Source organism: Neophocaena asiaeorientalis, unplaced genomic scaffold (genome assembly GCF_003031525.2).
Source record: "Neophocaena asiaeorientalis asiaeorientalis breed wild unplaced genomic scaffold, Neophocaena_asiaeorientalis_V1.1 scaffold174, whole genome shotgun sequence".
Taxonomy (NCBI): domain Eukaryota; kingdom Metazoa; phylum Chordata; class Mammalia; order Artiodactyla; family Phocoenidae; genus Neophocaena; species Neophocaena asiaeorientalis.
In genome coordinates this window covers 3,411,282-3,427,133 of record NW_020174922.1, presented here as the reverse complement: position 1 = coordinate 3,427,133, position 15,852 = coordinate 3,411,282, and the positions used below count along the sequence as shown (strand labels likewise).

The 15,852-nt window shown below is 35.4% G+C and overlaps 1 protein-coding gene across 1 annotated transcript in view; it reads right to left on the bottom strand.

Moving 5' to 3' along the window:
* Positions 1-15,852, bottom strand: part of CCDC171 (coiled-coil domain containing 171) — a 336,015-nt gene that overhangs the window by 147,368 nt on the left and 172,795 nt on the right. Inside the window, 3 exon segments of the mRNA XM_024760469.1 lie at positions 1,317-1,502; positions 4,461-4,643; positions 5,136-5,362. Coding sequence (XP_024616237.1) covers positions 1,317-1,502; positions 4,461-4,643; positions 5,136-5,362 — 596 coding nt within the window.

The following is a 15,852-nucleotide window of genomic DNA, read 5'->3' as shown; positions in this document are numbered from 1 at the left end:
AATATATATTATTTTTATAATAAATTATATACCAACTCGGAGTTGTTTACTGTATTACGTATGATACATGATACCTACTATATAGGCTGTGTTACATCATGTTGGTTTTCCTGGAATTCGTTGTTCCATTCCAGTGTGTATAACGTCACTAGTAAAAATTTTACACATACTATAATCATAATCTATAATTCTATTACATTTTATAGCCAACATTTCCAAAAGGTATCGTAGTCCTAAATCCATTAATGAAGTTTTCTAAATGACAATTATTTTATTGTAACTTCTTTTTTCCCTTCTAAACACCTTTCCCACAAATAAATGACAGGGAGACCAACTCTTTCTAACTGCCCCCTCCTCAAACACTTAATATAAGAATCAGAGATACCTAGACCCAAAACCTTTCACATCCAAAAGACATGTGGATTTTCAATGTTTGGAGGGCATAAAACAAGAAAAAGAAAAGAACTAAGGACAGGAAAAAATGAAGATAAGTGAAACAAAGAATAAAATTATTACTGGAAAAATCTCTACTTGGGGGCTTCCCTGGTGGCGCAGGGGTTGAGAGTCCGCCTGCCGATGCAGGGGACACGGGTTCGTGCCCCGGTCCGGGAAGATCCCACATGCCGCGGAGCGGCTGGGCCCGTTGAGCCATGGCCACTGAGCCTGCGCATCCAGAGCCTGTGCTCCGCAACGGGAGAGGCCACAACTGTGAGAGGCCCGCGTACCGCAAAAAACAAAAACAAAAACAAAATCTCTACTTGGTTTCCAACCGGCAAAGCCTACTTCTACGTCTTCAATACACGTGAATCAAGCTTGGAATTGAGGTCCCAGAACCATGTTTCATTGCATCCTTATAAGTTCTTTTTTTTTTTAAATAAATAAATTTATTTATTTAATTTTTGGCTGCATTGGGTCTGCGTTGCTGAGCGCGGGCTTTCTCTAGGTGCAGCGAGCGGGGACTACTCTTCGTTGTGGTGCACAGGCTTCTCATTGTGGTGGCTTCTCTTGTTGTGGAGCATGGGCTCTAGGAGCACGGGCTTCAGTAGTTGTCGCACGTGGGCTCAGTAGTTGTGGCTCACGGGCTTAGCTGCTCCGCAGCATGTGGGATCTTCCCAGACCAGGGCTCGAACCCATGTCCCCTGCATTGGCAGGTTGATTCTTAACCACTGCGCCACCAGGGAAGTCCCATCCTTATAAGTTCTTACAGAATAAAATTTCATATCTTGGGATTTCTTCCCTGTTCAAGACATGTACATGATTCCCTCAAAGACCCAAACCTGGAAGAAATAAACCCTTATGCGAGGGATGTTTTCTACCTTAACAGCTTCTCCAAGAGTTTGGTTTTTGTCAGCTTCCTCACTGGAATGTAATTCAAGCCTATAATTCAACTCCTGTAGTTGCTGTGCCTGCTCATTCAATAACATTTGAGCCTGCTGTTCCCGTAGTAACGCATTATTCAATTCTTCACATGCACTTGCAAACTTCTCATGGGTGATCAATTTCTGAACAAAGAAAGAAATTTTAATTATAAGCTAACTGCATTGTTGTATCATTTAATCTTCAGAACTCTATTTGCTAACATAAAGAGAATACAAACATTTTTAAATATCTGATATATGACAAAAGTACAATTCATTTTTCTTAATTTCCTAAGTCAAGATAAAAAACAGCACTCTGGCCGTGCCATGCAACATGCAGTTCCCCAACCAAGGATCGAACCCATGCCCCCTGTAGTAGAAGCGTGGAGGCTTAACCACTGGACCACCAGGGAAGTCCCAGATCACTCTGATTTTTAAAGCACAACAGCTATACTCCCAAATTTATAATTTTTAGTCAAATAAAATCTCAGGAAATATTCATGTTCTAAGTAAATCCATAACGCTCGGTTTAAATCTTGATACATGAGCACTTTTTATAAAGATAACGATGTGGGAATTAAAGCTTTTAACAAGTTCAAATGCTTTTAAAGGATTACCTGAAAGTCTGTGTTCAGTGTATGTCACCATTCAGGTTTCCCTGGTCAAACTACCCTCTCCTTGGAGAGTCCTTACCACACCATACCTCTCTCACTCCCACCACCACTCACGCTATTGCCATCTTCTTGTATTTTCTTCACAGCCATTATCATTATCTAAATTCACCTTAGGTAGTTGTTCACTTTTTTACTGCCTGTCCGCACCCTTCCACCAACCACACATTTAAGGATGTGAGCTCCACAGGGCAGAGACCTCCTTCAGCTTGCTCACCCATCACACAGAGGAGTGCCTGGCATTCAGTAGCTTCTCAGTAGGTATTTGCTGAATAAAAGAATATCTATTCATATATAAACACCTGCCAATAAAACTCTGCACAACTTTTACAATATCATGACTGCATCTGCTCTGGAATAACTGACAGTTCTAGAGAGGGGCCATCTCTTAAGGGGTATGGAATCCAGGACAGGACATACTTGTATTATCTCCTGTGCAAAACTCTTAAACAAACAAAAATTAGTTACAACAAATGGCAAGAGACACCTTGATCTTGAGGTACAAAGAACAGAAATGTTTCACAAATGGTAGGTAACCTGAGAAATGTATGTGGAAAACTAAAGGAAACCATGCAGGTCTCTTAATCACACTAAGTGTATATAAATCTATTTAAGACTGATAACTTTCCCACTGTTGAAAAGAATTTGAGGTGTCAACTTTTTAACATCCCTCTATTCGCTAATGGCACAGCACTTCTCTGGGTCTTGTGAACAAGTATTTCTGTACTTCTTCTACCTTTTACTTGTTATTCCGTTTTAAATTACCACTCCTTGCCATCAGAACATTCTGTTCTTTGCAATCTACCTGGCCTCTATAAATGAAGATCCCCGTCATTTTGCAGGACTTCTTCCCACTCTTCCAAAATTTCTCCTTTACCTAAAAACTTAGCTAATGTTAGCCTTTCTCTTGTCCATATATCCCTCCCAGAGACTGGCGCAATTCTGTTCACTCTTCTGTGACTAAATAGGGTCAAACAAGTACAGCAATGCAGAATAAGAAAGAGATAGTGTGTGAAAGCAGTTGTATGGAGCTAATAAACCAAAAACAATAAAAAGATCATGGGAGTTAGCTATTAAAGTACAACTGTCAGTAGATGATCATGGGAGTTAGCTATTAAAGAACACCTGTCAGTAGATGAACATGATATTCCAAAACAGTGCAGGTACTAAATCACTTTTGGTGGGCAGGATGTGTCCCTTTATGTTACAATTTTAGATGAACTATAAGAAGCTATTTTGTTTGCCTCCTGTATACTTTGCCTGAAATAAATGAAAGATGATGGTTGCAGGCACACTCCCTGATTTTTAAAGAGGAAAACAGCATCATTTTCCCATCTATTCTGTTTTTAGTAAAACGATCCTTTATTAACATAGCTGGATATGAACATTAAACACTTTAGTGAAGTGGTTATAAGTTTGCGTTTTGGAGTCAGAATACCGAGGTTCAAATCCTGTCATTTCCACATACTAACTGAGTGACTTTCGGCAAGTTACTTAGCTGTTCTGTGCCCTACATTTCCTCATCTGTTAAAAAAAAAAAACAATGGATAATAATATTATTGAATTATTATTGATATGAGAGGACTAAATGAATCAACACCTTAAAGTGCTTAGGGGCAGTGCCTAATACATGTTCAACATGATCATTAAATGTTAGAAATCATCACTTTATAACTTTATACTACATAATTGGATGTCAAATATAAAAATTACATACATCATTCCTTCAATTATTATTTCAATTAATCCTATTTTTATTTCTACACTTCAGTGGAAGAAATTCACACTAAACATTTCTTGGAACACGTTCTTTGCTCTTGCTGCGGGCCAGTTACTCAACCAAAGTTTATTTGCCATAGCAGTTAACCATCCTAACTACAGCTTAATCATTTTCTATACTTTCAGTCACAGTATACATTTTAACAGGGCTATAAGCTCTGCTGACACAATCAGTACTCCTTTAAGCATCAGGAATAAATCTTTTTTTTCAATGTTTTTTGAGATGATTTTAATGATGCTGTGCTTTTTATTTAATTGACACACAACACTGCTTAAGTTTAAGATGTACAATGTATTCATTTGATACACTTCTAACTTGCAAAACAATTTCCACTGCAGCCCTAGCTAGCTCTATTAAGTCACATAATTATTACTTCTTTTTTGTGGTGAGAACATTTAAGTTCTAGTCTCTTAGCAAATTTGAAATGTATAATACATTACTGTTGGGGAATTTTAGAAGGGAATTTTTCTAAAGAAAAAGAAATTCTATTAATGGGATTTGATTATTTGAAAAAGGAAACATAATAAAAAGTTAAGGAAAACAAACATATATATTTGCCCTGTGATATTTTATATACATATGTATATCATACATATTTTATATCAGAGGAGAGCTCACCAAAGCCATAGTTTTTAAATCATATATACTTACTGACTGCTTAACTTCATTCAACTGCATCTGAAGACCCTGGGTTTTGTCAAGCTCCTTCTTCAGTTCATTCACATTTCGTTTCAGTTCTGTGACCTCTAAGCGTAGTGAGCGGCGCTCCACTTCTGCTGTGTGCAGTCTTTGTGTAAATCCAAATATTTGCTTCTGTAATGATGCTGTGCTTTTCTATTGTCAAATAAGAGCAATTTTACAAAAAGTCACTTCAGATTTACTAGTAAGTCCATAGCAATGGTCATTTTACCAAATTAAATGTAACTTAGGTTATACAGAAAACAATACCAGCTCTTACTAAAACTTAAAATGAAGGCTTTATTTTTTTATGTGACCAATAATTTGCCTTATATGAAATGAAAAATGAAGAAAAGAAATAATCTAGATGGCTAGAAAACAGAAAAGATAATTGTTTATGTCTCACACAATTCTGTTGCAGTATACTCGTACAGAACAGTTAATTCAGAACTCATGCCAGAACTTTTGTATTTTGATACTATGGATACTTATTTGGAAGTTCTTTTATTTATCATATTAAACTATTACATGAAATCTAAAAGAAATCTACCTACACTCGTGTACAACTAATATAAACTACAAATAAATTTGATTCGGAATTAAATTTACAAGTCCTAAAATCCCTATTTAATGAAATTGCATACATACCAAAATGGGCACGTGGCCACGTAGACCGTATTTCAGGGCCAGTGTGTTTACTTTATGAAGTCCACGGGCCAGCCTCTGAACCAGGGAATCTTCTACCACATATCTAATACTCCTGTTCCTGTGCAAAGGTATACTGTCCATTGCCAGATTAATTTTATCCATGAGTTTTGCAAAAGAACTCTTGGCTGCTCCTATAAGCAAATGTCCACAAATTCTGGAATTTGGATCTTCAAAGAAAAAGAAAAAAAGCACAGAAAAATAAGAATTGTCTCTTGTTCATTTCACAACACTGCCAGTCACAACACAATGAAAATATTTTCTCAGTTATATCATTCCCATCCACCTGTAGAAATCCATTCAAGAAGTCCCTGCCTATATCAACTTTCACTATGTAAGAAATAGCCCACCTACTAAATAATGCATCTAAAGAAAATCTGCATGTATTTACAGTATGTCATTCATATTGAACACTATGACACTAAAAAATCATCATCACTCCTTTCTTTGTTTTAAAACCTAACAAATTCGTTTTCTATTTACAACTACTGAAGCTTATTACTTTAATGTCACACTATTTATATTCTCAGACAAGAAAATATAACTTGCCTTATTCCAAGGCAATTAACATTTTACAACTACAATTACTCATTTCCCCGTAGGATTTTGGTAATCATCCCTCTCATATAATGGACTTAAGGTCCCAGCATATCCAACATGGCCTGCTTACTGCTGGATTCATCAGGTCTGTAATTAATAACTGTATTTAATGTTGATAAATAAAATTGTCAGTGTTCTTTCTACTAATTGGTATTCCAAATAATGGTTAATAGGTTTATTTATGCCTTAATAAAAGTCGTGTAATTTAGTTTTCCCTCTGCTGGGCATGTCTTAATCTGTCATTACTTGTGTTACAATACTATCCATGTAAAATGATGAACACGGAGAGACTCTTTAAATTATGCAGTATACCATTCTACATTTCAAGAACCTCTGCTGTTGGGAGTTAGTTTAAATCTTGTCTTTATATCATAAGCACAAAAAGCATATTTGGCCAGTTTTATGCAAGAGAAAAATGTTCCACAATTCTAAGAACACATGGTTTGAAACTGAAGAGCAGCACTGACTGAGAAGGTCAACGCCAATAAACCATCAGTGGTTTTCTATGTCAGAAAAAACCATCTCACGGAAGCTAGATAAAAGCTCATTGTTCTAGAAAATTTTCAGGAACACAAAAATAATAGTTTTCACAGATAAAGAGCCTTTAGAAGCAAAAATCAACTATAATTAAATTTTAATGAATAGTGGTTTTTTACTATCTCATAGCAATGTGTTGTGTAGACACTAACCACTCTGAGAGGTGAAATTAAGTGGCAGTATAATTCCATAAGGCATTCCTTTGAATTTTTAACAAGTGGGAAAGAGGCATACATTCTAAGTTACTGACTGCTACTCTCAATGAATTACAGAAAGAGCACAAAGCATAATTTTATGCTTTGATGAATAAGAAGTATTTTTACGATATACTTCACATTATACAGTATAGAGTACAATTAATTCAATATTAAATAAATGAAGAAACAAAAAAATCCTCTAGTGACATAGTTGTAGAATTATTTGTATAATGATACAGAAGAGAAACAATGTCACTAAAATTCCTCATGTCTAAACTTGTCTAGACTAGTTAAAATGTTTGACTTGTTACATTTAACAAATTCTTGTTTATGCTAAATACATTTGTTAATCACTTTTCCCCTATCTAATAGCATATCTTTCAAGAAGGAAGAGGACTCTATGTTCTGCAACTACCTTTTCCAATAGAAGGGGCAATAGTGCACATCTGAGGTTAAAATCTTCAAAACAAATTCACAGAGAATTGTTTCGACCAGTAGTTCTAAACCTGTGAATTACAGATTTTGAGGCAGGGGGGAGGGGAGGTTGAAAGGTTATTATAAGAGTTCCACCACTCTCAACTGCAGTATTGCCATTTGACCTTTATTTAGCCCTAAAAAAATATGTAGCATGAATAATATATGCTTATGATGTTGTTAGTAATAAAATTAAGTCCTTTGAAACATTGCAGAAGTCAACTGCTGCTAAAAATACAACTATCGTGTGGGAAGAGCAGTCTACAATGTGATTTCTTATTAAAATGGAATCCTCACACTCAGATTGAGAAACATGCCTTTAATGAAAAAAAGGGAATAGTGAGTAATTATTTAATTAATATGTATGTAAATATGTCATTATTTAATTTAATAATAATATGAGTCATGAATATAATAATAATAATAATGCCTAATGGTAATAATAATGTTAGAAATGTTAATCATGAGTAATGTTAACTGCATTAAAATTCAACTCAGTTCTAGACAGTTGGGAACATTTTCTCATCTTTGACACCTCCATCTTTCTTGCCATCTCCCTCACATCCAATCACATCACATTTCTACCAGCTATTCAATTTTTTCTGTAATCATGGCATTGTCTCACCTATGTTCTTACAAGGGTCTCCCTACTCTTCTCTAGTCATTTCCCCTCTTCAATCCATCCTCCACCGTAGAAAAAATGACTTCTAAAACACAAATAGGATCTTGTCACAACCCCTGCTTAAGTTTCAGTGAGTCTCTTCAGATCTGGGAATAAATGTCAAACTCTAAGCTTAAACATGGCTCATAAGGTCCTACATGATCTGATCCCTGCTTACTTTTCCAGGAGCATCTTTCACTATTATCCCTTTCATGTATAACTCCTTTCAAGTGACCCCAACACATCACAATCTTAGAGCACTCTTCTGAGCAAAAAAATGCCTGTTTTCAAAGAGCTGTAATTTGAAAATATGAATCAGTTTTCAAACTTGGGAGCCAATCATTAAGGTAAGATTCAAAACTGTGTTCTATCTAAAGATGAAACTAAAAATACTATGAAAAAAAGCCCAAAATACTATTTTCAAAAAGTAATAAGAGAATGTCTTACCATATTTTAAAACTTCAAGAAATACACATGAAAAGGGCAGTATGATACCAATACCAGAAGAGACAGGAAGACTAATGGAATTGACTGGAGAGACGGGAAATAGATCCAAGTACGTATAATAAATATATACTAAATGGCATATCTTAATTCACTAGGTAAAAGACAGATGATGGAATTAAAACGTATTGGGGCTAGCTGGTCATCCATACACAAATAAATATTATTAATTTCCTCACTACTTCTCTGAAAATAATTCCAGATAAAATCCAAGATTTAATGTAAAAATCAAAAATACTAGACTAAAATATGAGCAACACCACCTGCGGTGAGGCTAGCCTTTCTAAATAAATCACCAAAAGAAAAACCATAAAGTAAATGATTAATAATGTTAACCATACAAAAATACACAAACAAAATTAAAATACAAACTGGAAAAATTATTTACACTATATGGCAAAGTGCTAATATGTGTGATACACAAGGAGTTCTTATAATTCTATAAGAAACAAACACACACCCATATATGAACATAATGAGATAATGTGTAAAAGAATATGAATGGGTATAGAACAAATGAAAAGATTTGCAATCAAACAGTCAAAATTACAAATAAGGAACGACATAGTTTCTTTTGCCTTTCAAATTGATAAAAATAAGAAAGACTGTTAAAACTTCATGTACCAAAGGCATTATGAGAAAGCCAGAACTCTCAGTAGTGTTCATAGGAGTGTAATACAAAGCAACTTTTACAAAAGGCAGACTGGCAATACTTTCCAAACGTAAAATATGCAAACTCATTTCTGAGGAGTTTAGCCAAGGAAATAAGTGCACTAGTATAAAATGATTTTATGTACAAACATGTTAATTACAGCATAGTTTATTATAATATTAATTAAAATAGTAAAAAAATATGAAAAAATGCCAATATCCATCAACAGGGAATTTTCAGAGTAAACTATGTAAACAATGAAATAGTATATTATCAAATACAATTAATGATGTACACCTACCTTATTGACATGGAAAGACATTTATTATCCAGTGAGTAGAAACAAAATTATGATGAGGCATGATTGTATGACTCCCTCATATAAAACTGGGTGTGTTTGTATGTATACCTGTTGGTACACATGTCTGGGAGATTTGTAGAAATCATTAAAGTGTTAAGAATGATTGGGGATGGCCTTTTGGGTGATTTTTATTTCTTCTGTGCAGGTTTCTATACTGTGTGAAGTTTTTATACCAAGCATAAATGTAATTATCCTCTAGATAATTTTTAAAAAGCATAAACACTTTTCCAGAAATAACAAAACTATTTTAAAAAGCACTGTATACTGTCTTCCTCATTCATTCATTAAACAGCTAGCTATAGGGCAACTCATATGCATGAAGGCACTGTGTTAGGCAATGTGGAGAGGAGACCTATAACACTGATTAAGAATCAGTAGCTCCTGTTTCTATCAGCGTTATTTATAAATAATACTATAGGTACAAATGCCCAATAATAGAACTACTCAAAAACATATCTTGACTTAGACAAATGGTATTTAGGGGAATGATTATCAAAAGCAGGGGTTCTTGGACTTCCCTGGTGGTGCAGTGGTTAAGAATCCACCTGCCAATGCAGGGGACACGGATTCGAACCCTGGTCCGGGAAAAATCCCACATGCCGCGGAGCAACTAAGCCCATGCGCCACAACTACTGAACCTGCACTCTAGAGGCCACGTGCCACAACTACTGAAGCCCGTGTGCCTGGAGCCCATGCTCCACAACAAGAGAAGCCACCACAATGAGAAGCCTGCGCACCACAAGGAAGAGTAGCCCCTGATCACTGTAACTAGAGAAAAGCCTGCATGCAGCAACAAAGAACCAACACAGCCATAAATAAATAAATAAATAAATAGTATCCGGTTTTTTAAAAAGAAGCAGGGGTTCTTGCTCATTTTTTGTCCCGTGTATACCCTCGATAGCCTAGTAAAACCTATGGATCCCCTTCTTAGCATAATACTTTTAAACATGTTAAGTCAAAATATGTAGGGTTACAAAGGAAGCAAATTTTATTAAAATGCAGTTTTCAAACTATTTTGTTTTATTATAAATATATTATGCATAAGACAATACATTTAAAATATAGACTGAAATTTTTTAAAAAGACATAGCATAGGGCTTCCCTGGTGGCACAGTGGTTGAGAGTCCACCTGCCAATGCAGGGGACATGGGTTTGTGCCCCGGTCTGGGAAGATCCCACATGCTGCAGAGCGGCTGGGCCTGTGAGCCACGGCCGCTGAGCCTGCGCGTCCGGGCTCCGCAACGGGAGAGGCCACAACAGTGAGAGGCCCGCGTACCGCAAAAAAAAAAGTAAAATTAAAAAAAAAAGAAGACCTATTGTGGAAAGTTTTTTGTTCAAAAGTCAGTGAGTTCATCTTTGGCTAGGTCAACTTATTCAATACGTTTATATAAGAAAGAAAAACGATTGTGAATCTATGGTTCAAATTTGATGTTATGAAGATAGAAGGAACGTAAGTAGCACTTTTGAAAGAGTTCTAAAGTGTTTCCAGGTGCTTGCAGGTTGCACTTTCAAAGAAATCACAGAATTTTGTACTTAGGGAATACTGGAAAGCAACATAGACATGAAGAATATAGAAGCTCAACTGGATGGATGAACAACTACTAGGTGTACAATCGTCCTGATACATGGCCAGCTACATTGCACCAGCATCCATCTGTACATAGAAGACTGTGATTACATACCATGTATGTGATGAGTCTCATGATTACTGATCATCAAAGATGAGCATAAACAATATCTGAAGATAGCTGCAACAACTGTATTACAACTTGAAAATATCTGTAATTTCTATTAGTAAATAAGTCACCATGCTGCTAATATTATCATGGTCTGTCATCACCATTCATAATTGAAGGAAATGTTCATTAATGGTTAGTGAAACAAGACAATTATTTTCCATCCAAGTCTACAGATGCTCCCCCTCTGAATTCTATTCATGGACCATTTTGAGAAGGGTTCTATGAACCCCAGATTAAGAGCTCCCTTATCTAAGGAATACACTACACAATCATAAAACTATATCCTTCAGCCTCTACTTCTCCGTCAACTTAAATAATAAGAAAGCTGCATACCTGGACTACTCTACTCAGAGAACCATAATATAATACGCTCTCAGTTTTCACTGAAGAAAAACATAAGCAACACTAACAAGAAAAAAACTTCTGCATCTTCTATGAAGTAGCCTTTAAAGATATAAACTGTGGGGCTTCCCTGTTGGCGCAGTGGTTGGGGGTCCGCTTGCCGATGCGGGGGGCGTGGGTTCGTGCCCCGGTCCAGGGGGATCTCCCGTGCCGCGGAGCGGCTGGGCCCGTGGGCCATGGTTGCTGGGCTTGCGCGTCCGGAGCCTGTGCTCCGCGGCGAGAGGGGCCGCAGCGGTGGGAGGCCCGCGTATCGCAAAAAAAAAAAAAAGATATAAACTGTGAATGTTATTCAATATTTTCAATATGATAATCCATGTAATAAATTCCTCTTAGGGTTTAGTAGCAAAAAAAGTATTAATGGTTTGCTCCGTATGTTTGGAGAAATAAGAGAGCGTCTCCTATCTGCGGAACAACATGCAGCTCAGTTTAGCTAAACTGTAGTTTTATCAGTGAGAGTACAGGGAGGTGAGACTATACGAATAAATGAGAATCAGATCAAGAAAGGTCTTGTATACCGAGCTAAAGAGTAGGAAATGAGGAACAATACTGCTGCTTTTACAAAGATATGTGACAAACCAAGCACTGCCAACATGCAATAACTCGTTTAAACCATTACAATAGCCAATGAGATGGTACGATTATTATAGCCATTTAAAATAAGTGCGAGAAAAAGAACAATGAAAAATGGTACATAGAATTGACCCAGTCATATTGAAATACACACAAAACAACTTGAAAGAAGTAGACACAAATATTAATCATACTCTCAGGGAGATTACAAGAGCTGTCTTACAGTGATATTTTACAAATACCTGTAAGCTGCCATAATTTTTTTTCTGGAACAAGGTGGAGGTTTAAAATATTTTTAAATACACATGTATTATTTTAGAATAGATCTGAGAGGAAATTTTTTCTTTTTTTCTTTTACAAAAATCTTAAAAAATAATTGTGTCGTTTTGTTAGACAGTATCTGGATATTCAACTAAATCTTCTAAGAAAAGGGTCTTAAAAGTTTTCTACAAACTGCCTATAAGTTGCAAAATATGTTAAAGCCTCATATATGTTTCTTAAAATAATTTTGATTTTGTATATTATTTTAACAAATAAATGTATTCTATGAAAATTGTGACACTGGAATTTTACACAGTCATGAACACTTCCAAGGATAAATTATTCATTCAAAAATTGTTCTTAAGAATGATAGGCAAATAAATTTTAATTTAGAAAACAAAACTTCTTTCACATTTTCCATGTTTGAAAATTCTCAGAATAAAGTGTTTGAAAAAATATGGGAAAATGCAAGAATAATAATTTTAAAAGTCACAAAAGTCAGTAAGTTAAATGTGGCTCAAAATAGACACTAATAGCTCAAATACTAAAAATGATCCACGGTCAGATTGTACTTATTTCAATTTCAGATATGAGTGAAATTATGTGTATAACAAAATTCTCTAAATTACTTCTCCTCACACTTTACTGTGGTTATAAATCATCTTGTTAAAATGCAGATTCTGGCTGAATAGCTCTGGAATGGAGTCTGAGACTGTGCATTTCTAACACCCCACAGTTAATGCTGATGCTGCTGGTCGACCACCAAACTTGGAGTAACACATCTCTTTTTATTCTTTGTTAGGATTCACTAAAGCCTTTAAGCTTTCAAATATATACTAATAACTACTTATTAGTACAAGTATCTTTACTTACTGCTTTGAACTTCCTAATATGAAACCTCAGTGTTGTGCCGAATACAACCTAGATTTCTGAGTTTTACCTGGAAGAGCTGCTATGACCTCTACAAAGTTAACTCAAAGTATACGATGAAAGAAAGCTGTGAGTAGTAATAGCAGGAGCATGTATATTTGAGTCATCTATCCTCTAGATAATTAAAATTCAATTATAATTGAAGTGCGTAAATGTGTAAGAAAATGGATGAACATTCTACTCATAACCATCTACTCCTGTATTTGTTCAGAGATATTTCAAAGCAAATCAGCACAATTGTTTCTATCTCGAGAAATTCAGTCTGAACAAGTCATATAAAAATGCTCAGCTATCTGTAGGGTTCCTTAGTCCACTCCTATAATGATTGATATCCCAGCCCTTCAGTGGAAGTAACATTCTCCCCTGTTTGAGGTAAATGATCTCTTGCAGGCACACCATTTGGATACCTGGAAGAGGTAATTTATCTCAAGTGGGCAAACACTTTAATGAAAGCAAGAAGGTTGCCACCTGTCCAGTATTTACAGAGAAACATGGAAACTGGGGTCTTTGCCCACTGCCTGTAAATACACCGTCAAAGTTTAAGAAGGCAGCAGGGGCATCTACCTTTAGCAAACACCTCACTTTCTGAGCAATGAATTCAAGCTACCACTATTGAACTTCCAGTTTCACAAAAAGGGATAAACTAATATACAGGTTCCACCGAAATATCAGTGCACAAAAAAGAGATAACACAACATTTATTGGACAATTACATATAAAAGGGACTTGGCTGAGAAAGTTACATTTACTCCTAATAACTCTATGAGCTAGGAACCACCCTTAGCCAAATTTTATAGATGGATGAAGAAGGATGAAATGATTTTCCCAATGTCACACACATAGTAAGCACTGGAACTCAGATTCAAATCTAGAATCCAGGTTCTTAATCCATATTCTACTGCATATCCAACATGTTTCATTTTCTCTCCTAGACAATTTTAAAACTTTCTCTCCTAATTAGTTAATAGTATAATTCAGAACTTACTCTAAAAAGATAAGCACCTAACTTTTCAAAAGAGTGATTTACTGATTTTTTTTGAACAATGATAATAGGAGAAGCAATAGTTACTATTTAATATATTAAAAGCTACTACTTGCTATTGCCATACATGTACTAGTTTTCCTGGAGCTAAAAAGAAAAAAGTGAAAATGAATGAGATAATGCCATTTGCAGCAACATGGACGGAGCTAGAGATTATCATGCTAAGCGAAGTAAGTCAGAAAGAGAAAGACAAATACCATACAATATCACTTATATGTAGAATCTAAAATATGATGCAGATGAACTTATTTACAAAATAGAAACAGATTCACAGATATAGAAAACAAACTTATGGTTACCAAAGGGGAAGGGAGGGAGGGATAAATCAGGAGTTTGCGATTAGCAGATACAGATTACTAGAGATAAACTAGGTAAGCAACAAGGTCCTACTGTATAGCACAGGGAACTATATTCAATATAGTTGAATATGAAGAATATGAAAAAGATTTTATTTATATATATATATATATATGAATCACTTTGCTGTACACCAGAAACTAACACAATATTGTAAATAAAAAGAAAAAAGTGACAATGATGCCATCAAGAGGTAGTCCTGACATGTAATATGATTTAAATTTTCAGCAAGTTCTTCAAAAAGACAGAAGAAACAGAGAAGAAAAATCAGAGTTCTAAGAAATATCCTCTTTCATTTCAGAATTTTCACATTTCCTAAACAGACTTTCCCAAGATTTTGCCATTTCAATTTCCCACATGGCTGAAAGAATTAAGATACTATTCATAGTATTAGATGATTCAAGGGACAAGGAGTCAATTGCAAATCAAAGCTGAACTGGTATTCTTGATACCTGCCCTATGATGAAAACCTCCTTTTGTAAATTGGTTAAATAGATGAAGGAATGCCCAACTGATATATATTACCCAGACATTACAATCATTCTCTAGAAGATTATTAACAGAAATAGAGAAAAATCCTCAAAAAGTATGATATTTTTTAAACTATAGCTATGATAGTATATCATAAGCAAAGCACAGCATCACTTCTGTGATATTCTTGCTGAAAATGCATAAGCTAAATCTGATCATGAGGAAACAAACAAATCAAAATTAAGGGATATTCTACAAATAATTGGCTTGTAATCTTCAAGGTCACGATGGTCAAGGAAAAACTGAGGAACTCTTCCATACTGAAGAATACTAAAGAGACATGACTAAATGCAACACATAATTCTAAACCAGATCCTCTTGCTAAAAATGACGTGGTTGGGACAAATAGGGGAAGTTGAATGGAGTCTGAATGGTAGTAATGTATCAATGTTGGTTTCCTGATGTTGATCACTGCACTCTGGTTACGCAGAAGAATGTCTTTGAAATACATGCTATAATACGAGGGAGTGATGGGGCATCAAGTAAGCAACCTGTTCTCAGACCATTCAGGAAACAGAATTCTCCGTTGTGAACTACTTGCAACTTTTCCATAAGTTTGAGGGTATTCCGGAATAATTTTTAAATGAAGATATTAAAGAGTATGTAGCCTATGATATCATTTATATCATTTGTTAGTCTGCTAGTGGATGGATGAGTAGGTGGCATGAAGGGAGGAAGGAAGGGGGAATGGATAGAGAGAGAAAGAGGGATAAAACAGATTGGAAGAACACATAAGAACACATAAAAATGCTTACATTAACTATCCCTATACGATGGGAAAATACGTTTGTTTTTGTTTTGTTGTTCTCTGATTTATTTCTTTTCCAAGTTTTCTGAATTGA